Source organism: Pseudoliparis swirei, chromosome 4 (genome assembly GCF_029220125.1).
Source record: "Pseudoliparis swirei isolate HS2019 ecotype Mariana Trench chromosome 4, NWPU_hadal_v1, whole genome shotgun sequence".
NCBI classification, from domain to species: domain Eukaryota; kingdom Metazoa; phylum Chordata; class Actinopteri; order Perciformes; family Liparidae; genus Pseudoliparis; species Pseudoliparis swirei.
This window is the reverse complement of record NC_079391.1, coordinates 34,704,081-34,726,081: the sequence shown is the minus strand read 5'-3', so window position 1 is coordinate 34,726,081 and position 22,001 is coordinate 34,704,081. Positions and strand designations below refer to the sequence as shown.

At 51.7% G+C, this 22,001-nt stretch overlaps 1 protein-coding gene across 2 annotated transcripts in view; it reads left to right on the top strand.

The window, feature by feature from the left end:
- Positions 1 to 10,425, top strand: part of LOC130192166 (EMILIN-1-A-like) — a 16,228-nt gene extending 5,803 nt beyond the window's left edge. The window contains exons 3-15 of one of the 2 annotated variants that reach the window (XM_056411929.1): positions 1,247 to 1,440; positions 1,492 to 2,013; positions 2,477 to 2,742; positions 3,044 to 3,217; positions 3,343 to 4,728; positions 5,441 to 5,732; positions 5,929 to 6,153; positions 6,236 to 6,484; positions 6,739 to 6,930; positions 7,461 to 7,541; positions 7,726 to 7,743; positions 7,971 to 8,105; positions 8,538 to 10,425. In XM_056411929.1, the coding sequence (XP_056267904.1) occupies positions 1,247 to 1,440; positions 1,492 to 2,013; positions 2,477 to 2,742; positions 3,044 to 3,217; positions 3,343 to 4,728; positions 5,441 to 5,732; positions 5,929 to 6,153; positions 6,236 to 6,484; positions 6,739 to 6,930; positions 7,461 to 7,541; positions 7,726 to 7,743; positions 7,971 to 8,105; positions 8,538 to 8,860 (4,057 nt within the window). In that variant the 3' untranslated portion in view covers positions 8,861 to 10,425. Of the gene's footprint in view, positions 1 to 1,246; positions 2,014 to 2,476; positions 2,743 to 3,043; positions 3,218 to 3,342; positions 4,729 to 5,440; positions 5,733 to 5,928; positions 6,154 to 6,235; positions 6,485 to 6,738; positions 6,931 to 7,460; positions 7,542 to 7,725; positions 7,744 to 7,970; positions 8,106 to 8,537 lie in introns of both variants that reach the window. The other variant, XM_056411928.1, reaches the window with a different exon arrangement.
- The last annotated feature ends 11,576 nt before the right edge of the window (positions 10,426 to 22,001 follow it).

The following is a 22,001-nucleotide window of genomic DNA, read 5'->3' as shown; positions in this document are numbered from 1 at the left end:
CTGTTCACTGGTCAGCATGGTGATGAACCTGTTCACTGGTCAGCATGGTGATGAACCTGTTCACTGGTCACCATGGTGATGAACCTGTTCACTGGTCACCATGGTGATGAACCTGTTCCCTGGTCACTATGGTGATGAACCTGTTCACTGGTCAGCATGGTGATGAACCTGTTCACTGGTCACCATGGTGATGAACCTGTTCACTGGTCACTATGGTGATGAACCTGTTCACTGGTCACCATGGTGATGAACCTGTTCACTGGTCACCATGGTGATGAACCGTCACAAACAGACTGACAGCGTTCCTCTCCTGAGCAGTGGTCCCCATGTGGCCCCGCTCCCTGAACAATATCAGAGACGCGTTCCGATTTATTATGTTGTTCACCTGGCCCGCTGCCGTTGAGATGCAGTGATCTTCACAATAAAACATCTTTGATGGACGTGTCGCGTCTCGGCCAATCAGCGTTCAGATGTCCACAGCGTTTGGGAAGTTAGGTTAGCTTGAATGCTAGTCCGCTACATCTGCTGCTGTCACGCTGCACGGTGTAGCGATGCTAACAAAGTACCCGTACGTTAAACACGATGTGATTTAGCATATTTTTAGTATCGATACTTCATTAAGAGAGCGATCAGAGCGCACGCTGCTCCGCTCCGTTAAACGCTGTCTGCACGCTCAGCGCTCACAGCGAGTCGTGGTTTATCTCCGTTGCCTTTCTCCATGGAAAAATATTTTCCGCTATTCGCCACGGAATAAATAACCACGTTTTCTACGTTATCCTCTTGTGGAAATGCCACACGTCGTGACATGTAGCGCCCTGGTGTCTGGGGTCATAACGTCACCCGGAGGCGCACTTAGCTCCGTGAATGTCTCCGACTTCGTGAAGGACTTCCGCATCCAGCGCCACGTGAGCAGCAGCAGCCAATTAGATTCATCAACAGAGGAGCAGCTCAGCGCTGATTGGCTCTCACAACGCAGCGTCCTTTCCTCGCTCCGCTCTGGTTTCTCCTGCGCCGCTCTGCGCTCAACTCAACTTTGTTTATACTCCGTGACTTATTGAGCGCCGTAATAATCGCGCGACATAACGAATCGATAATGAAATTCGTTGCCAACTATTTTAATAATCGATTTTAATAATCGATTTTTATCAATTTTATCGATTCGTTGTTGCAGCCCTAACACACACACACACACTCACACACACACACACACACACTCACACACTCACACACTCTCTGGCCTCTCCAGATACCGGACCTACATGAGGCCGCGGCACAAAGCGGCCTACAAGATGGTGACGGAGATGCAGTGGAAGTGTTGCCATGGCTACAGTGGAGAGGACTGCAATGGAGGTCCAGGAACCCAGATCTCCACCACCAGACCTCAGCCCAGACCGGGGGGCCAAGGGGGAGCAGGGACGGGCTATGGTCAGGGTGGAGGAGGTCAGGGTGGAGCAGGGATGGGCTATGGTCAGGGTGGAGGTCAAGGAGGAGGAACGGGCTATGGTCAGGGTGGAGGTCAAGGAGGAGGAACGGGCTATGGTCAGGGTGGAGGAGGTCAGGGTGGAGCAAGGACGGGCTATGGTCAGGGTGGAGGAGCGACAGGCTATGGTCAGGGTGGAGGTCAAGGAGGAGGAACGGGCTATGGTCAGGGTGGAGGTCAAGGAGGAGGAACGGGCTATGGTCAGGGTGGAGGAGGTCAGGGTGGAGCAAGGACGGGCTATGGTCAGGGTGGAGGAGCGACAGGCTATGGTCAGGGTGGAGGTCAAGGAGGAGGAACGGGCTATGGTCAGGGTGGAGCAGGGACGGGCTATGGTCAGGGTGGAGGAGGTCAGGGTGGAGCAAGGACGGGCTATGGTCAGGGTGGAGGAGCGACAGGCTATGGTCAGGGTGGAGGTCAAGGAGGAGGAACGGGCTATGGTCAGGGTGGAGGAGGGACAGGTGGAGGAGGGATGGGCTATGGTCAGGGTGGAGGAGGTCAGGGTGGAGGAGGCAGTTCTGGATCTGGACACAGTGGTAAGTGGATTCTCATTTCCATTGATTTGTGGTTTTGTTACTGTAACTGTTCAGACGTGTGGCCCCGCCTTCGTCTCTGTGTGGCCCCGCCTTCGTCTCTGTGGCCCCGCCTTTGTCTCTGTGTAGCCCCGCCTTTGTCTCTGTGTGGCCCCGCCTTCGTCTCTGTGTGGCCCCACCTTCATCTCTGTGTGGCCCCGCCTTCGTCTCTGTGGCCCCGCCTTTGTCTCTGTGTAGCCCCGCCTTCGTCTCTGTGTGGCCCCGCCTTCGTCTCTGTGTGGCCCCGCCTTCGTCTCTTTGTGGCCCTGCCTTCGTCTCTGTGTGGCCCCGCCTTCGTCTCTGTGTGGCCCCGCCTTCTTCTCTATGGCCCCGCCTTTGTCTCTGTGTGGCCCCGCCTTCGTCTCTGTGTGGCCCCGCCTTCATCAGCACATGACTGTAAACACTTTTCCGCTTCCTGCTCTTACAGGACGAGGTGAGAAGGAGAAGATGAGGCAGCTGGAGGAGAAGATCCAGAGCTTGACCAAAACCCTCCAGGACCTTCAGACCACCGTGAACGAACAATTTCAACAGGAAGTCAACAAATCGGGCGTCAGTGGAGGAGGAGGAGGTGGAGGAGGAGGAGGAGGTCCCTCTTCAGGAGGAAGGAATCCTGCTGATGCAGCTCAGCCGGAGATTAAAGAGACGATCGACAGCATTCAGACGAAACTGGACCAGCTGGACAACCGCACACAGGTGAGTCCCTGTTTGACCTGTGAGGACTTGAGGGATGCAGCACCGTATGAGAGCTGCACCTGACACGGACAGGTGTAGTAAGACCAGTGGAGAGTTGGTCATGATGGAGGTTGTAGCTACTGTTTTAGGAGTTCTAAGGTTGTAGAGGAAACAACCGAATCAGACCCTCAGAGACCTTCAGGAGCACGAGAGGCTGAATGCCACATCAACTTTTTTGCCTTCATACAAAATAACAAACATGACCAAAGCTTCGTTTAATGTTGTAATGTTTGGTGAAGCTGAGGTGTCTCTGCTCCAACAGGCCCATGATAAGACCCTGGACAGCATCAACAACCACCTGGTGAATAGGAAAGGGAATGACCTGGACGGAGGTCTGTCCGGAGGAGGACTGAGTGGAGGGAAGTTGAATTCGTTGAAGGAGGAGATCCTGAGGGAGTTGGAGACGAGGGTGTCGCTGTCCTGCTCCTCCTGTCAGGTATCACGTCGATCTCCTTCAGCGAGTCGTTCGTCTAAGTCAACATCGCGTCTTTCTGACCGAAGTGCAGCTGAAGTAAAACACATTTGCTGGCTCAGTCCGATGGTTCCATGTGTGTTTTCCAGGCCGGCGTGGAGGATCTACGCCGACAGCAGCAGGAGGACCGGGAGAGCATCCGAGCTCTGGAGAAGCAGCTCAACGCCATGGACCTTCGGTATCGGCAGAGCCTGGACGGACTGCGGCGGGAGGTGGTGCGCTGGCAAGGATGCTGTGCCACCGTCAACGACTTCCAGGACCGCGTCAATGACGCTGAGCGCAAGATCAGCTCAGCCTCAGAGAACGTTGATGTTCTGCAGAACCGTCTGGACAAGGAGGTCAGCGGAGGAGGCGGCAACAACGAGAACGGCGGCTTCGGAGGAGGATGGTTGGGTGGTGGCGGTGGAATTGGGGGACGTGGGGGCGATGTCGCGGTGACGGAGGACCGACTGGACAATCGTCTGAGGGATCTGGAGCGGCGTATCAACGACACCGTGCAGCGGACCGAGCAGAGCTGCTCATACCTCGAGAACGACCTGAAGGACTACTTCCACAGAGAGCTGGGGGACCTGAGGACGGTGTTCCTGGACCGCTTTGATGACCAGGCCTTCAGGATCGTAGACGTGGAGCTGGACGTGGGGCTGGTGAAGGACGGGGTGGGCGACCACGGCAAGAGGCTGTCGAAGCTGCAAAACAACACATCCCTCATCAGCCGGAGGCTGGAGGAGTGCAATTGTGGAGGGTCTGAAGGAGGAGGGGTAGGAGGAGTAGGAGGAAGGGGAAGTAGTGACCGGGGAGATGGAGGAGGAAGGTGGGGAGCAGGTAGAGATGGAGGAGAATCTACAACAGGAGGATCTGGAACAGAAAGAGGAACTACCGGAGGAGGATCTACAGGAGGAGGATCTACAGGTAGAGGATCTATAGGAGGAGGATCTACAGGAGGAGGATCTACAGGAGGAGGATCTACAGGTAGAGGATCTATAGGAGGAGGATCTACAGGAGGAGGATCTATAGGAGGAGGATCTACAGGTAGAGGATCTATAGGAGGAGGATCTACAGGAGGAGGATCTACAGGTAGAGGATCTACAGGAGGAGGATCTACAGGAGGAGGATCTACAGGAGGAGGATCTACAGGTAGAGGATCTATAGGAGGAGGATCTACAGGAGGAGGATCTATAGGAGGAGGATCTACAGGTAGAGGATCTATAGGAGGAGGATCTACAGGAGGAGGATCTATAGGAGGAGGATCTACAGGAGGAGGATCTACAGGAGGAGGATCTATAGGAGGAGGATCTACAGGAGGAGGATCTACAGGAGGAGGATCTACGGGAGGAGGTGCAGGCAACGGGTTATCTGGGATGGGAGAAACAGAGAAATCCCTGGAGTGGAGAGTGGTCGCCAACGAGGATCAGATTCGACACTTTAACACTCAAATCAAAGACATGTCGGTGTCTGGAGACTCTCTGCTCGACAAGGTGAGCTAGACGTCCCCCGCAAGTTGTTATAATAACTGCTTTTTTATTATAGGAATGCAAATAGTGGCTAAAGAAAGTGACCCCTCCTGAGAAAGTTACCAACGGGTTCAACTGCTACGCCGCTATTAGACATCTTTGATAGTAGGAGAGCTCTGGAGAGGATGGCTGGCTAGTTAGCTTAGTTAGCTCACTCATCCATCTCCAGAGCTAGCTAGACTTTGTATCCCTCAACTGATCTCCTCCGGGCAAGATAGTCTCCAAGCGTTGAGGACTTAGGCGGAGGGACAGCAGAACTCCCAATTCCGCTGGCCACCAGCTCTTTGTTGGCTCTTCTGTTACCAGGGTAACCGTAGTATGAAAGCATGTTGGAGTTAACATGGTAGCTAGCTACAAGTTAAGAACTCAATGCTTCATCTACGCAGTCTTGTGACCGCGTATAAAAGGAAGCTGCTATCGACAGATGAACAGCATCTTTCTTTAGGACCTTTTCTGTAACCACGGCTACGTGGTAGCATGGGTGAATTAGCAAGCTAACAAGCATCAGCCGCCCAGTTCTTATCTGGCTCTTTCCACCATGCTTTGATGCTCCACGGTTACAGACAAGGAGCCCCACAGCGGCCACCTCTCTGCTAGCAGGAGGCTAGGCTAAACTGACGTAGCTATCACTGTTGGGTGGATCTTCATGAATATTAACATGTGACTCATCACTAAGGTTGTGGACCTGAGCCAAGATGTCCGTAAGATCAAGGACCTGACCGGAGATCACGGCGAGCACTTTAACCGAATCGTGACAGAGGTGGAGGTGCTGGGGCACGACTGCGAGTTGTGCGGGAAGGTGGAGGACGAGCTGCAGAGGCTGAAGAATCATTCCCACGATGCACTGGGGCGCATGCAGAGCCACATCAACAGACTCCAGATACGACTGGAGGACCAGGTCCGCCTGCTGCGAGGCGACGTCAGGACCTGCACCGGCCAATGTAACACCAGCCCGGACACGCCCACAGGTCAGAGCCACCAATCAAATGATTGGATTAGATATGATTGCACAAATGTATTGGGTCTTTTTGTTTTATTATATAATTTTCTGGAGGCCCGACATGTATCAGCCCCACTCACACATTGCTAGATGTTTTATTGTAAGTTAAATCATTGTTAATGAAGAGATAATTAAAGGGGTTTGCAAAAATAAACCCTTCCTAGGTGGTGGTTCTGGTGGGGGCGGTGGAACCAGCGGACGAGGACCTGGGTTGGATGCTGAGAAGCCTTTAGACGGCCACAGCGTGATCGGAGGATCCAGCAACAACCAGCTGAAGACGCTGCAGGGCGAACTGTCCGAGGTCATCCTCACCTTCAGCTCCATCAACGACACCCTGAAGGGGCTGGAACACACGGTGCAGAAACACGGCAGCGTCATCACCGACCTCGGTGAGCCCGACTCGGTGGCGCCGACTCTGCATTGCCTCCGATGCCACTCTGCAGCTCACGTTGACCCTGTGATCCCTGACAGGAAACACAAAGGACAAGATCATCTCCGAGCTGGACAAGATCCAGCAGGAGGTGACGGAGCACATCGAGGACAGCCGCGACCGGCTGGACGCCGTGGACGGGGACGTCCGGCGGTTCCAGAGCACGCTGCTGGTGGAGATGGGGGACTGCCGGAGGTCTGGAGACGGGCTGGAGAAGAGGTTGTCGAAGCTGGAGGGAATCTGTGGGAGGCTGGACGGCGTCTCCGACTCCATCGTCAAGATCAAAGAAGGTAGCGTTCATTTGGAACCCAACGGCCGGTTCCTCTATGTGTTGCTCATGGGAACATAGACACCAATGTTGCCATGGTGAACACATCAGTTACTTCTAAACCATAGGGGACCTCTACTGTTTCTGAGATATCACGAGAACGGGACTGTTTCCTGTGTGGAGGCGTGGCCTCCGGAGCCCGTCTGATTGGAGGATCCTCTTGTGGTTACCTGGAGCGTTCCAGCTTTAGTTTCTGATCTTGCCGGGTGTGTTCAGGTCTGAACCGACACGTGTCGACGTTGTGGACGTGTGTCTCCGGTCTGAATGAGTCGGTCGTCCATCACGGAGGAATCATGGACGCCATCCAGAGGAACCAGGACGACGTCTACAGAAGGATGAAGAGTCTGAACTCCAGTCTGAACCAGGTCTCCAAAGACCTGCAAAGGTCCTCTGAGCACGACCTGCCAGGTGAGCGGCTCCGGATAAACTTCTCAAGAACTGACAACAAAATGTTGTGTGAAGCTTTCTAGAAACCAGAGAAACACCAACAGTCAGATGGATGAGAGTAAATCCAGCCGGCCAATCAGAGCAGAGATCACAACATACGACAGTGATCTGGTTCACGTGTCCAGATGACCGATTAGAATCAGATCTGTTCTTCTGTAACTGTTGCATTGATTCATATTCAGCTGTCATGTCATTGAGTGCTGAGGCAGCAGAGTGCAGTTTTAGCATATGACCACAAGGGCAAAGAGAAGCAGTAGAAGGGCAGCGTGCAACGAGTAACTGATACATCATTATTATTAGTAGTAGTAGTACAACAGTATTTTACAACGGGTTGAGTTGCCTCTCAGCCAATCACAATCAAGGACTCTCTCTGCTAACGTGCTAACGTGCTAATGGAGTCCCCTGTCACTCGTAAACGTTGTGGTATTAAAAACCACAAGGAATGCTGGGTAACGACCTTTGAGTTACATGTCATTCATATGACCACACAGGACCCCCCGGACCCCTTGGAGAGAGAGGCCTCAACGGGCTGCCGGGGCTTCCTGGGCGACAAGGGGACCGAGGTTATCCTGGTACGACCCATATTTGTACATTTATACAAGTTGGTATTTAGGACGAGGAAACAAATCGATGGAGGCAGAAAGAGGTGGAGTCTATAAAAACATGACGGTCCAATCAGTGAACAGGATCCTCTGGGCATAAAGATCTCCTCTCTTTCTTGACCGTTGTTCTGACCACTCTGATCTCTTTTCACAGGTCCCAAAGGTGAAACAGGTACGGATGTTCTTCAAATAATATTAATAGCAAACAAGCTGAAATGAAACAACGTGCAGCACCACACACTGGAGCTCCTGATTGGTCGGTTTCTCCAGGAGTTGATGTGTCTGCTTTCAGCATCTTTCATTTCACCCTCACGTTGTGTTTGGTTTCATACTTGCTGAGAAGACCTATGACAACGAGGCCCAGCTGTAACCGAGTCCTCCTCACCTGTCTGTCTCCAGGTGTCCACGGCGTGGACGCTCTGGTGCCCAGGCTCTCCTTCTCTGCAGCGCTCAGCGTCCCCATGGAGAGGGCAGGAACCATCCTCTTCGACAAGGTCTTTGTCAATGAAGGAGACTTCTACGACCCAAGAACAGGTGAACGGGGTCTTAGCGGGGTTGTGGCCTCGCCGAAGGGCCGGCGGCTCGATCCCCGTTCGGTCCTCATGTTGAAATGTCCCTGAGCAAGAAGTCCAAACCTCCCGAGGTCGGACCAGCAACTTGGTCCTCAAAGGGCGACTGAACGTAGCGCCCTTTGTCCAGTCACCCTCAGCTAAGCTCTGTTAGCGATGTTAGCTCCGTTAGCGCTGTTAGCTCTGTTACCACTGTTAGCATTGTTAGCTCTGTTAGCGCTGTTAGCTCTGTTCGCGCTGTTAGCTCCGTTAGCGCTGTTAGCTCTGTTCGTGCTGTTAGCTCCGTTAGCTCTGTTAGCTCTGTCATGTTGAGGCCCAAACTGACATTCAGAGTCTTTGAATCATTCTTTGAATGTTGGACGAAGGTTTCTGGCGTCACTCTGAATCTTCCCTTCAGGTATCTTCACCGCTCCGGTCGACGGACGATACTTCTTCAGTGCCGTCCTGACGGGTCACAAGAACGAGAAGATCGAGGCGGTTCTGTCCAAGTCCAACTACGGCATGGCTCGGGTGGACTCCGGAGGCTACCAGCCCGAAGGCCTGGAGAACAACCCGGTGGCCGAGGCCAAGACCCCTCCGGGGTCTCTGGCCGTCTTCAACATCATCCTGCCCCTGCAGAGCCGGGACACGGTCTGCATCGACCTGGTGATGGGCAAGCTGGCCCACTCCGTGGAGCCGCTCACCCTCTTCAACGGCATGCTGCTGTACGAAGACCTGTGAGACCCGAACCGCATCGCTTAGGATCCACGACCCCGCGGGAGGAGATCCGGGGTCCTCATTCACGGGTTCAGACTCCCGAGTCCGTATCCTCACGGACCACAGACCGATACCCGTTGGACTGGCTGTGTTTTATTATTCTAAAGCGTGTTTACATCACATGAGGCGACCGATCGGGTCACATGGTCTAACTCACCGGGACTGATGTGCACCAGGATCAGCAGACCTGCTTCCTCTCGGACACATATGATCTGTTATTGATCATCTGACTGGTCATGGAGACGTGTGCCCCCCCCCCCCCCCCCCCCGGGTCATGTGACCATGAGGAGCTCTTTGCTCTGAAGCTTTAGAGGACGTGTTTTCAGTTTGACTTTACGATGACTTCACATTGTGAATGTTTTTTATTAAGCTGCAGCTTTTCTTGTTTTACTGGTGTTTTCATGTCCTGCCAAATATTTAACGACTAGCATTTCATTTCACTCTCATGGACGAATGCAAAGAGACACGGCTGCAGACTCAGCGAGCTCCGGCTTCAGATCCTCTGCTTTCTGAGTATTTAACACTCTGTAGTTAAAGTATAACAACGGTTTGTCAGGCTTTAAGATACATGCAATACGTGTTAGTGGATAGTTCATGGATGGATTACTGAGCGGTGTCGGGAGCCCCCCTGTGGAGACATGAAGCTACTACAGGAGACACAGGACGGCTACAAAGAGACAACTATGAAAAACAGTAAAAACAACCTGAAAGACACAAATCAACTACAAAGAGACACATGACAATTACAGGGAGACAGACTATGACTTCAAAGAGACACGAAACAACTACAAAGAGGCACATACCGACTACAAAGAGGCAATACAACCACAAAGACACACATACCGACTACAAAGAGGCAATACAACCACAAAGACACACATACCGACTACAAAGAGGCAATACAACCACAAAGACACACATACCGACTACAAAGAGACACACAACTACAACAGAGACACAAAACTACAACAAAGAGACACAAAACTACAAAGACACACAACACAACTACAAAGAGACACAAAACAACTTAAAAAAAGAAACAAAACGACTACAAAGAGACAACAACAGCCCTCTGCAGTGTGGAGCTCGAGGTCGTGCTGCTGTCTCAGGACCACTCGCCCTGAACACGACTCAGATTCATTTTGAGTCTCTAGTCTCATCAGACTCAGAGGAACACGTCCAGGAAGAAGAAGCTCCTGGCCACGTTTCTACGTATGGACAAGTCATCTTGGTGGAAGGACCATGGTTCCCCCAGGAAGCTCTGTGGGTGGTCTTCAGGGTGCTCTGACCCGTCTGGACCAGAGCGCCCTGAAGACGACCAACAGACCTTCCTGGGGGAACCGTGGTCCTTGGTGAAGGCCTGTGGGCGGTCTTCAGGGCGGGTCCAGGAGGTGGATGAATAAACTTCTCTCATAAAAGGAACACGAGGAACAACACGTTGTGTTTTGGTTATAATCGTCACTTTTGTATTTATTATATTTTTCTCCTTTTCTTCAATAATATTCATCAAATAAAAACTGTATTATTAATAGTATTAATATTATTAACTCATATTATCACCTCTGTGAAGGAGCTCATGTTTCTGGCGTGTTGGTCCTGACTCGGTGGAGGAGCGTGGCTCATGGGCTCTGGAGGAATCGGACCTGCATCAGGAACTCTAGTTCACTTTGGAGACGGTGTTCAGGCCTTTAGTGAACATGTGGAACACCTCTGTTCCTAGAAGAAGTGGGGTAACATGGTACTACAAGCTCTCTAGTGGGGTAACATGGTACTACAAGCTCTCTAGTGGGGTAATATGGTACTATAAGCTCTCTAGTGGGGTAACATGGTACTACAAGCTCTCTAGTGGGGCACATGGTACCACAAGCTCTCTAGTGGGGTAACATGGTACACAAGCTCTCTAGTGGGGCAATATGGTACTACAAGCTCTCTAGTGGGTAACATGGTACTACAAGCCTCTAGTGGGGTAACATGGTACCAAGCTCTCTAGTGGGGTAATATGGTACCACAAGCTCTCTAGTGGGGTAATATGGTACTACAAGCTCTCTAGTGGGGTAACATGGTACTACAAGCCTCTAGTGGGGTAACATGGTACCACAAGCCTCTAGTGGTGTAACATGGTACCACAAGCTCTCTAGTGGGGTAACATGGTACTACAAGCTCTCTAGTGGGGTAACATGGTACCACAAGCTCTCTAGTGGGTAACATGGTACCACAAGCTCTCTAGTGGGGTAACATGGTACCACAAGCTCTCTAGTGGGGTAACATGGTACCAAGCTCTCTAGTGGGCAACATGGTACCACAAGCTCTCTAGTGGGGTAACATGGTACCACAAGCCTCTAGTGGGGCAACATGGTACTACAAGCTCTCTAGTGGGGCAACATGGTACTACAAGCCTCTAGTGGGTAACATGGTACCACAAGCCTCTAGTGGGCAACATGGTACTACAAGCTCTAGTGGGGTAACATGGTACCACAAGCTCTCTAGTGGGGTAACATGGTACTATAAGCTCTCTAGTGGGCAACATGGTACTACCAAGCTCTCTAGTGGGGTAACATGGTACTACAAGCCTCTAGTGGGGCAACATGGTACCACAAGCTCTCTAGTGGGGCAATATGGTACCACAAGCTCTCTAGTGTAGTAACATGGTACTACAAGCTCTCTAGTGGGGTAACATGGTACCACAAGCTCTAGTGGGTAATATGGTACCAAGCCTCTAGTGGGGTAACATGGTACTACAAGCCTCTAGTGGGGTAACATGGTACTACAAGCCTCTAGTGGGGTAACATGGTACTACAAGCTCTCTAGTGGGGCAACATGGTACCACAAGCCTCTAGTGGGGTAACATGGTACTACAAGCTCTAGTGGGGTAACATGGTACCACAAGCTCTCTAGTGGGGTAACATGGTACCACAAGCTCTCTAGTGGGGTAACATGGTACCACAAGCCTCTAGTGGGCAACATGGTACCACAAGCCTCTAGTGGGGTAACATGGTACCACAAGCCTCTAGTGGGGGCAACATGGTACCAGCCCTAGTGGGGTAACATGGTACTACAAGCTCTCTAGTGGGGTAACATGGTACTACAAGCCTCTAGTGGGCAACATGGCACCACAAGCCTCCAGTGGGGAAAAGGGTTGTGGGGGTGGCTTCCCCAGTGGGGTTTGGGTTTGGGGGAAAGGGGGGTTTGGGGGATGGTTAGTGGGGTAAATGGTGGTTGTGGTTAGTGGGGTGTTGGTTTAGTGGGGTTTTTGGGGGGGGGCCCCTGTGGGGGTTTTGGAGTGGGGTTAGTTTGGTGGTTTGTGGGGGTTAGGTTTTGGGTTTTTAAAAAAGGGGGAAGTGGGTAAAAATTTGGTTGTGGGGTGGTTAAAAAAAGGGGTGGTTAGTGGGGGTTAAACAAGTTGTGGTTTTTGGTTTTGGGGAGGTTGTGGTGGTTTGGGTTTAGTGGGGTGGGTTGGGGTATGGGGTTGGGGGTTAGTGGGTGTTGTGGTTGGGGCAAAGGGCCCCTCGGGCAGGTCTAAAAGGGGTTGGGATGGTTAGTGGGTGCTGTGGTGGTTTATGGGGTCGTTAAGTGGTTTTTGGTATGTCTGTGGTTTGGGGTTTAGTGGTGGTTAAAAGGTCAAATTAGTGGGGTTTTTCCCAGTGGGGGCCCGGAAAAGGTTTTTGGGGTTATGGGTGGGGCCAGGGGGTTTGGTTGGGTGGGGTTAGGGGGGTTTTGGAAAATGGGGAAAATGCCCCGTGGGGGGGTTTTGGCAGGGGCAAAGGGGGTGGGTTAGTGGTGTGGGTGGTTATGGTCTCTAGTGGTTTGGTTATGGGGTGGTGGTTGTGGTGGCATGGTGTGTGGGAAATTTGGGCGTGGGGTTTGGGGTGGAGTGGGGGTTTTTGGGGCTTGGTTTATGGGGGGTTAGTGGGGGTTGTGGTGGGTTTTGTGGTTAGGTGGGGTTAGTTTATGGTTAGGGGTTGTGGGGCCCCAGTGGGGGGTGGTCCCTGTTAGTGGGGGTTTAAAGGGTTTTTTTTAAAGGGGTTTGGGTGGGGAAAAGTTTTGGGGTGGGTGGTTAGGGGGGTTTGGTTACCCGGGGGGGGGGGGCAGTGGGAAAGGGGCACGAGGGGGTGGACAACCCCAGGGGCCAGGGGGAAAAACCAGGACCAAAAGGGCCCAGGGCAGGGACCACAAGCCAGAAGAGAAAAAGGGGCCAGGGCCAAAGGCCCAAAGCCAGGGGCCCAGGGCCCGAGCCAAAACAGGACCAAAGGGGCCAGGGGGCCAGGGACCAACCCCCGGGGCAGGGCCCAAAGCCAGGGGAAAAAAGGACCAAAAGGGGCCCAAAGAGAACAGTCAGCCAGAGGACATGGACCAAAGCCAGAGAAGGACCAAAGCCAGGTGGACCGGGAGCCAGGACCAGCCAGGGCAAATGGACCAAAGCCAGGGGACCAAAGGACCAGGGGCAGGACCAAACCCCAGGGGCTAGAACATGGTCCCACAAGCCCAGTGGGAAATGGTACTACAAGCCTCTAGTGGGGAACATGGTACACAAGCCTCTAGGGGGGCAACATGGTACCAACCCTCTAGGGGGGAAATGGCACACAAGCTTTTAGTGGGGAAATGGTCCCACAAGCCTCTAGGGGGGTAACATGGTACCAAAGCCTCTAGTGGGCAACATGGTACACAAGCCTCTAGTGGGGAAAAGGGTCACACCTCTGGGGGCCAGACAATGGCAACAGAGCTCGTAAGTGGGGAAAAACATGGACCCCGTGGGAACATGGTCTTAAAAGTAAGGGCAACATGAAGCTCCGTGGCAATGGGCAAAAAAGCTCTCCAGTGGGGCAAAGAACAAGCCCCAGTGGGGGCACAGTACAAAGACATGGTTGTCCCAGCTCTAGTGGTACATGGACCAATCGGGGCACAGGGTACCAACCCTCTGTTATCCTATGTCTACCACAAGCACCTGGCAAAGGTCAACTGTCAGTCACAACAAGGCACTCATCTCTGGTTGGGGAAAATGCACCCTGGCCCCACTGAGACCTATCACAGCAGCAAAAGTATGTCCCTGCCTCTCCAGACACAACCTCTAGTGGGGTAACATGGTACCACTCACCCAGTGGGCTGACTACACCCACTGACTAGTCATGGTACCCAAACTCAGTGGCAAACATGGCCACAGCCCCTGGTGGGCAACATGACACAGCCTCTAGTGGGAACAGGCCCCATCCTTCTGGGTAAACATCCAGACAGGAACATGGTCACCAGTCTTCCCAAATCTCACCCAAACCTCTACTCACAGTGGCAACATTGACTACCACAAGCTGCTCTATCTAACCCCTGGACCCTCTCCATGTCTCAAATTCTTCACTCACCCTCTAGCTGGTACACAACCCCCATACACAGACCTGCCCTTGTGCAACATGACCTCGCCTCCTTCTGTCTGTCCAGCCTCCCCAACTGCTGCTTCTCACATGCATCAATGGAACATCTCTCTTTCTTCTTCATTCCGTCCAAGCAGAAATCTTGGGGTTGGGATGGGGCCAAGCCACCAGTGGGGGAAATGGCAATCAAGGAAGCTGCTCTCACAATCTCCTCTCCCTCTATCTCTGCACCAAAAACTCTTAGTGACACAGTCTTCCTTCTCAACCCCAAACTCTTCTTTCCAACCTCCTTTATTGTTCCTCCTTCCAGTGGGCATGTAAAACAAACAAGTGACAGTCCACAATCCATCTTCATCACCTCACCAACACAACCTTCATCCCTTTCTCTCATTGTCTCCCAAATTTAGTGGTACTGCTACATTGGGTAGTGTCCCATTCTAGGTGTTGACTTCTGACCTTTCCCCACCCATCATTAACAGCCTCTCAATGGCTGCAACCTCTAGGGCAGGAACCCCTCCTGGAAAACCACCCTCTAGTGAACGTCAGACGGCCCCTTCCCCTCCATTGGGTACTTGAGGGCTCTACAGTAACAACTCTTGACTCACCAGTCATTCAGGGGGACCACAAGCCTCTAGTGTTTGGCAGTACATGCTAGACAGCCCTCTCTGTCCATCCTTCTGACCTCTGGCTTGACATGAACCACCAGATCCGTCTCTTCTAGTGGGGATCCAGGAAAAAGCTCTCTTCCTACCTTAAAGCTTTTTGGGGGATCTTGTACCTTGCCTCTCCCATGGGGCCCCAAGCGGTGGGTTCCTCCTTCTCTGTAACAATTCTGGCTCTGTCAGTCCATGGCCTCCACAAGCTAGTGATGGCACAACTGATCCTGTCCAGTGGAACATGGGGACTTTCTGTTGATACATCTCTAGTGGGTCTGCCACCAAAGATCAACCCTGACAAGATGGCACTATTCCTTCCCGGAAGGTACCAGCCTACTATCACCTTCAACAGCTCTAGTGGGGACACAGCCAGGGGGTGGACTACAGTCAACCTTGGCAACATGATAAAAGCCTCTGTGGTACATGCTGCACAACATCAGGAGAATAGTTTCTCGTGGGGCGGTTACCAAGCTCTGTCACAACTTGCAACTCTCCTAGTGGTAAGGTACACAGCTCATCCAGTGCAGCCAATGGTCTTCAGCCTGGAATTACCCGCCTCATCTGGTTAGTGGCTGTGCAAAACTGGCCTCGTGGGCAACATGGGGCCCCCAAGCTCCAGTGGGATATGGTACCACAGCAGTGGGCAACAGCCAACACTGTGCCTCCTGCACAGCAATCACCCAGTGGTGTCCTGGGCCCAGTGGGGCAACAGCCCATCATGGACACAGAAAGCCTCAAACTGGCAAAAACCCCCAAATGGACAAAGCCGTGGCCAACATAACCAGGGGGAAAAAGTACAACCTCTAGTGGGAAATGGTACCACCCCTTAGTGGGGAAAGGGCCCAAACCCTTTGGGGGAAAGGTCCCAAAGCCTTATGGGGAACATGGCCCACAAGCCTCTAGTGGGGAAATGGTACCAACCCTCTAAACATGGTACCAAGCTCTAGTGGGAAATGGTCCCACAAGCCTCTAGTGGGAAATGGTACCACAAGCCTCTAGTGGGCAACATGGCCACAACCCTCTAGGGGGGAACATGGTACCACAAGCCTCTAGTGGGCAAATGGACCACAAGCTCTAGGGGGGAAATGGTACCAAAGCCTCTAGGGGGGAACATGGTACCACAAGCCTCTAGTGGGAACATGGCCCACAAGCCTCTAGTGGGAACATGGCCCAAGCCTCTAGGGGGGCAACATGGTACCAAACCCTCTAGTGGGCAAATGGACCAAAGCCTCTAGGGGAAATGGTACCAAAGCCTCTAGGGGGAAAATGGACCACAAGCCTCTAGGGGGGAACATGGTACAAAGCCTCTAGGGGGGAACATGGCCCACAAGCCTCTAGGGGGGCAACATGGTACCCAAGCCTCTGGGGGAACATGGCCCACAAGCCTCTAGTGGGGCAAATGGTACCAAAGCCTCTAGTGGGAAAACCAAGCCTCTAGTGGGGAACATGGTCCCACAAGCCTCTAGGGGGGCAACATGGTACCACAAGCCTCTAGGGGGGCAACATGGTACCAAAGCCTCTAGGGGGGCAACATGGCCCCAAAAAGCCTCTAGGGGGGCAACATGGACACAAGCCTCTAGGGGGAACATGGTACCACAAGCCTCTAGTGGGCAACATGGTACCAAGCCTCTAGTGGGCAACATGGTACCACAAGCCTCTAGTGGGCATGGTAAAAGCCTCTAGGGGGGAAATGGTACCAAAGCCTCTAGGGGGGCAAAAAAATTTGGGGGCAAAAACAAGCCTCTAGGGGGGCAACATGGACACAAGCCTCTAGTGGGCAACATGGTACCACAAGCCTCAGGGGGGCAACATGGACAAGCCTCTAGTGGGGCAACATGGTACCAAAGCCTCTAGTGGGAACATGGACCAAAGCCTCTAGTGGGCAACATGGCCACAAGCCTCTAGGGGGGAACATGGCCAAAGCCCAGGGGGGCAACATGGTACCACAACCCTCTAGGGGGGAACATGGACCACAAGCCTCTAGTAACATGGACCACAACCCTCTAGGGGGCAACATGGTACCAAGCCCAGGGGGGCAACATTCCCACAAGCCTCTAGTGGGGAACATGGTACCAAAGCCTCTGGGGCAACATGGACCACAAGCCTCTAGTAACATGGTCCCCCACAAGCCTCTAGGGGGGAAAAACCAAAGCCCAGTGGGCAACATGGTCCCAAAGCCTCTAGGGGGGAAATGGTACCACAAGCCCTTGGGGCAACATGGCCCAACCCTCTAGGGGGGAAAATGGACCACAAGCCTCTAGTGGGCAACATACACAACCCCAGTAACATGGACCAAGCCTCTAGTGGGCAACATGGTACCACAAGCCTCTAGGGGGGCAACAGGGCCCACAACCCTCTAGTAACATGGTACCACAAGCCTCTAGGGGGGTTGGACCAAAGCCTCTAGGGGGGAAAATGGTACCACAAGCCTCTAGTGGGCAACATGGCCCACAAGCCTCTAGTGGGGGCAAATGGTACCACAAGCCTCTAGTGGGCAACATGGACCAACCCTCTAGTGGGCAAATGGTACCAAAGCCTCTAGTGGGCAACATGGCCCACAAGCCTCTAGGGGGGCAAATCCAACCCTCTAGTAACATGGTACCAAAGCCTCTAGGGGGAACATGGTCCCACAACCCTCTAGGGGCAAATGGTACCACAAGCCTCTAGTGGGAACATGGCCAAAGCCTCTAGTGGGGCAACATGGCCCACAACCCTCTAGGGGGGCAACATGGACCAAAGCCTCTAGGGGGGCAAATGGACCAAAGCCTCTAGGGGGGAACATGGCCCACAAGCCTCTAGGGGGGAAAATGGTACCACAAGCCTCTAGGGGGGAAATGGTACCACAAGCCTCTAGTGGGGCAACATGGACCAAGCTCAGTGGGCAACTTTCCCACAACCCTCTAGGGGGCAAATGGACGCTCGGGGGGCAACATGGACCAAAGCCTCTAGGGGGCAACATGGCCCCACAAGCCTCTAGTGGGGAAAATGGTACCAAAGCCTCTAGTGGGCAACATGGCCACAAGCCTCAGTAAATGGCCCACAAGCCTCTAGTGGGGTAACATGGTACCAACCCTCTAGGGGGGAACATGGACCACAAGCCTCTAGTGGGCAACATGGTACCACAACCCTCTAGTGGGAACATGGTACCAAAGCCTCTAGTGGGGAAATTTCCCACAAGCCTCTAGTGGGAACATGGTACCAACCCTCTAGTGGGAACATGGTACCACAACCCTCTGGGGAAATACCACAAGCCCAGTGGGGAACATGGTACCACAAGCCTCTAGTGGGGCAACATGGCCCACAAGCCTCTAGGGGGGAAATGGCCCAACGCCTCTAGGGGGAAATGGTACCACAAGCCTCTAGTAACATGGTACCAACCCTCTAGTGGGGAACATACCAAGCCTCTAGTGGGAAAATTACCACAAGCCTCTAGTGGGAAATGGACAAGCCTCTAGGGGGGCAACATGGTACCACAAGCCTCTAGGGGGGCCATGGCCCACAACCCTCTAGGGGGGAAATGGCCACAAGCCTCTAGGGGGGAACTTTACCAAAGCCTCTAGTGGGGAAATGGTACAACCCTCTAGTGGGAACATGGTACCACAAGCCTCTAGGGGGAACATGGTACCACAAGCCTCTAGGGGGGAACATGGCCCACAACCCTCTAGTGGGGAACATGGTCCCACAAGCCTCTAGTAACATTACCAAGCTCTAGGGGGGAACATGGTCCCACAACCCTCTAGGGGGGAACATGGTACTACAAGCTCTATTCAACATCACATTTTAAAGCAATTTTCACAAATTAAAAAGCTCTGGGGCAACAAACAGCAAAACCTCACATGGCCCCACAACCCCTAGGGGAACATGGAAGAAACCTAGTGGGCAACAGGACCTCTAGTGGAAAAGATGAAGGGTACAAAGCAGTGGAAAAATACACAAGTATGACAAATGAAACTGGGTACCCAGGGAAACCCCCATCCACAGGCGGGGGAAAACACCACGGGCAGGGGGAGCAACAGGTACCCAAGCCTCCAGTGAATGCCTCTAGGGCCCCCATGGCAAAGTCAAAAGCTGGGGAAAGGGTTTAAAGGGGGGAAAAAAAATCCCAAGGGGGGGAATGGTACCAGTCCATGGCAGTAAAACCCCATGAAATATCAAGCCCAGGCAACACAGCCCACAAAGCTCGTGGGGGCAAGCCTTTAGGGGGACTGTGCTCCCCACAAATTAAGCTGGTTCCAAGGGGGTAACCCTGGCCCCCCTACAAGCTCTAGGAACAGTAGTCCCAAGGGATTTTTGTGGGGCAAATGGTACCCCAAGCTCAGTGTCATCACCACAAGGGTTTGTGGTTAAGGAATGTGATTTTTTGGGGGCCACAAGCAGCTAAGGGGGGGATGTACCCCGTTTTTGTGAGAAAAGGGCCTTTTGGATCAACTGGGGGACCAAAGATTTATTAGGCAGCCTTAAGGAAGGGGAACCAGTTTAAATCAAATAACCCAAAGCATTAGCAAGATGGCCGTTGATGAAAGAAGCAGTCCAGTGGGGAAAATGGACAAGCCCCTCAAAGATAACGCCAAGCTCAGTGGGGGATGCCACAAGCCTCAGAATCCACATCACCAGTAATTGATCTGCCCACATTAAATTTGGGCTGAGTCCAAGTTGCAGGCATCCATGAGCAAGACATGTTTAAAATTTGGTTGCCTCCCGGATCGAAAAATAGTGGGCATGATCAATGAAAGATGGGGAAATCCCCAAAAGGAAGCATGTATAAGGTAAATAAAATTGGTCCAAGCACAGAACCTTGTGGAACTCCGTGATTAACGTTGGTGGTTATCGAGGCGTGATCGTTTACAAATACAAACTGAGATCGATCTGATAAAAGTTTAAACCAAATTAGTGCCGTGCCTGAAATGCCAATCGACTGCTCCAGTCTCTGTAACAGGATGTCATGGTCAATGGTGTCGAATGCAGCACTAAGGTCTAACAAGACCAGGACAGAGGAGTCCTTTATCTGCTGCCATTAAGAGGTCATTTGTAATTTTCACCAGTGCCGTCTCGTGCTGTGGTGTTTCTAAATCTGATTGAAATTTCTCAAATAAACTATTATGATGTAGAAAGTCACAACTGATTTGCGACCACTTTCTCAAGGATCTTGGAGAGGAAGGAGGTTAGAGATCGGTCTGTAGTTAGCCAATACCTCTGGATCCAGTGGGCTTCTTCAGGAGAGGTTTAATAACAGCCACCTTGAAGGAGTGTGCGTGGCCTGTTAGCAGAGACACATTGATAATATCTAATAGAGAGCCGCCAATTAAAGGCAAAACGTCTTTAAGCAGCCTCGTCGGGATGGGGTCCAAGAGACAGGTAGACGTGGTCGAAGTAGTAACCGTTGAAAATAATTGCTCACGGTTGAGAGTAGAAAATCCCTCCAAATATACACCAGGGCATACAGCGGTTTCCAAGGCCATTCCACTTGAGAACAGATTGGCACTGGTTATGGGCAAGAGATTATTAATCTTGTCCTAATAGTTAAAATCTTTTCATTAAAGAAGTTCATAAAGTCATTACCACTAAGGTTTATAGGAATGCTCGGCTCCACAGAGCTGTGACTCTCTGTCAGCCTGGCTACAGTGCAGAAGAGAAACCTGGGGTTGTCTATATTTTTTTGTATTATTGATGAGGAATAGGCTGCTCTGGCATTACGGAGGGCCTTCTTATATGTTTTAAGACTATCTCGCCAAAAGCGGGATTCTTGAGATTAGTTGAGCGCCATATGCGTTCAAGCTTTCGTGACGTTTGCTTCAGTTTGCGGGTCTGAGGTTATACCAGGAGCAAACCTCTTCCTCACTGTCTTCTTCTTCAGAGGGCTATCGAGTCCAGTGTCATTCTCAGAGAGCCTATGGCACTGTCAACAAGATGATCAATCTGGGACGGACTAAAGTTAGACCAGGAGTCCTCTGTTATATTGAGGCGTGGTATCGAATCAAATACAGAAGGAATCGCTTTAAATTTAGCTACAGCACTATCAGTTAGACATCTAGTGTAGAAACTTTTGACTAACGGAGTACACTCCGGTATAAATTCAAAAGTTATGAGGTTGTGGTCTGACAGAAGAGGATTCTGTGGGAAGACGTTCAAATGCTCAATGTCAACGCCATAAGTAAGAACAAGATCAAGCGTGTGGCCAAAGCTGTGAGTGGGTTTCTGTACTCTCTGACAGAAGCCAATCGAGTCCAACAAGGAGATGAATGCAGCACTAAGGCAATCATTATCAACATCCACATGGATATTAAAATCTCCAACAATAATAACTTTATCGGTTTTAAGAACCAAACTTGATATAAATTCTGAGAATTCAGATATAAACTCTGAATATGGACCTGGTGGCGGTACAGAATCACAAATCGAATTGGCTGTAGTGTTTTCCAGGTTGGATGTGAAAGACTAAGAACAAGGCTTTCAAATGAGGTGTAGTGTAATTTTGGTTGAGGATTAATTAATAGGCTCGATTCAAAGATGGCTGCTACTCCACCTCCTCGACCGGTGCCTCGAGGAATGTGAGTATTAATATGACTTGGAGGAGTCGATTCATTCAGGCAGACATATTCTTCATGGCTCAGCCAGGTTTCAGTTAGGCAACATAAATCAATGTGATTATCTGATATTAAATCATTCAGTAACACAGCTTTAGATGACAGAGATCGAATATTTAGGAGACCACATTTAATAGACCTATTTTGTTGCACTGCTGAAATAATGGTGTTAACTTGTATAAGGTTATTGTGTACGACTCCTCTTCTGCTTACTTTTGATTTATTTAATTGAAGTGGCCGTGGGACAGACACAGTCTCTACTCTAAAGTCAAGGGTGGGTAACTGCTCGAATGGAAGAGCAGAGAAGGGTGTTAAACTACAACTCTGCTCCCGGTTGCTCTAGTGGGGTAATATGGTACTACAAGCTCTCTAGTGGGGTAACATGGTACTACAAGCTCTCTAGTGGGGTAACATGGTACTACAAGCCCTCTAGTGGAGTAACATGGTACTACAGGCTCTCTAGTGTGTAATATGGTACTACAAGCTCTCTAGTGGGGTAACATGG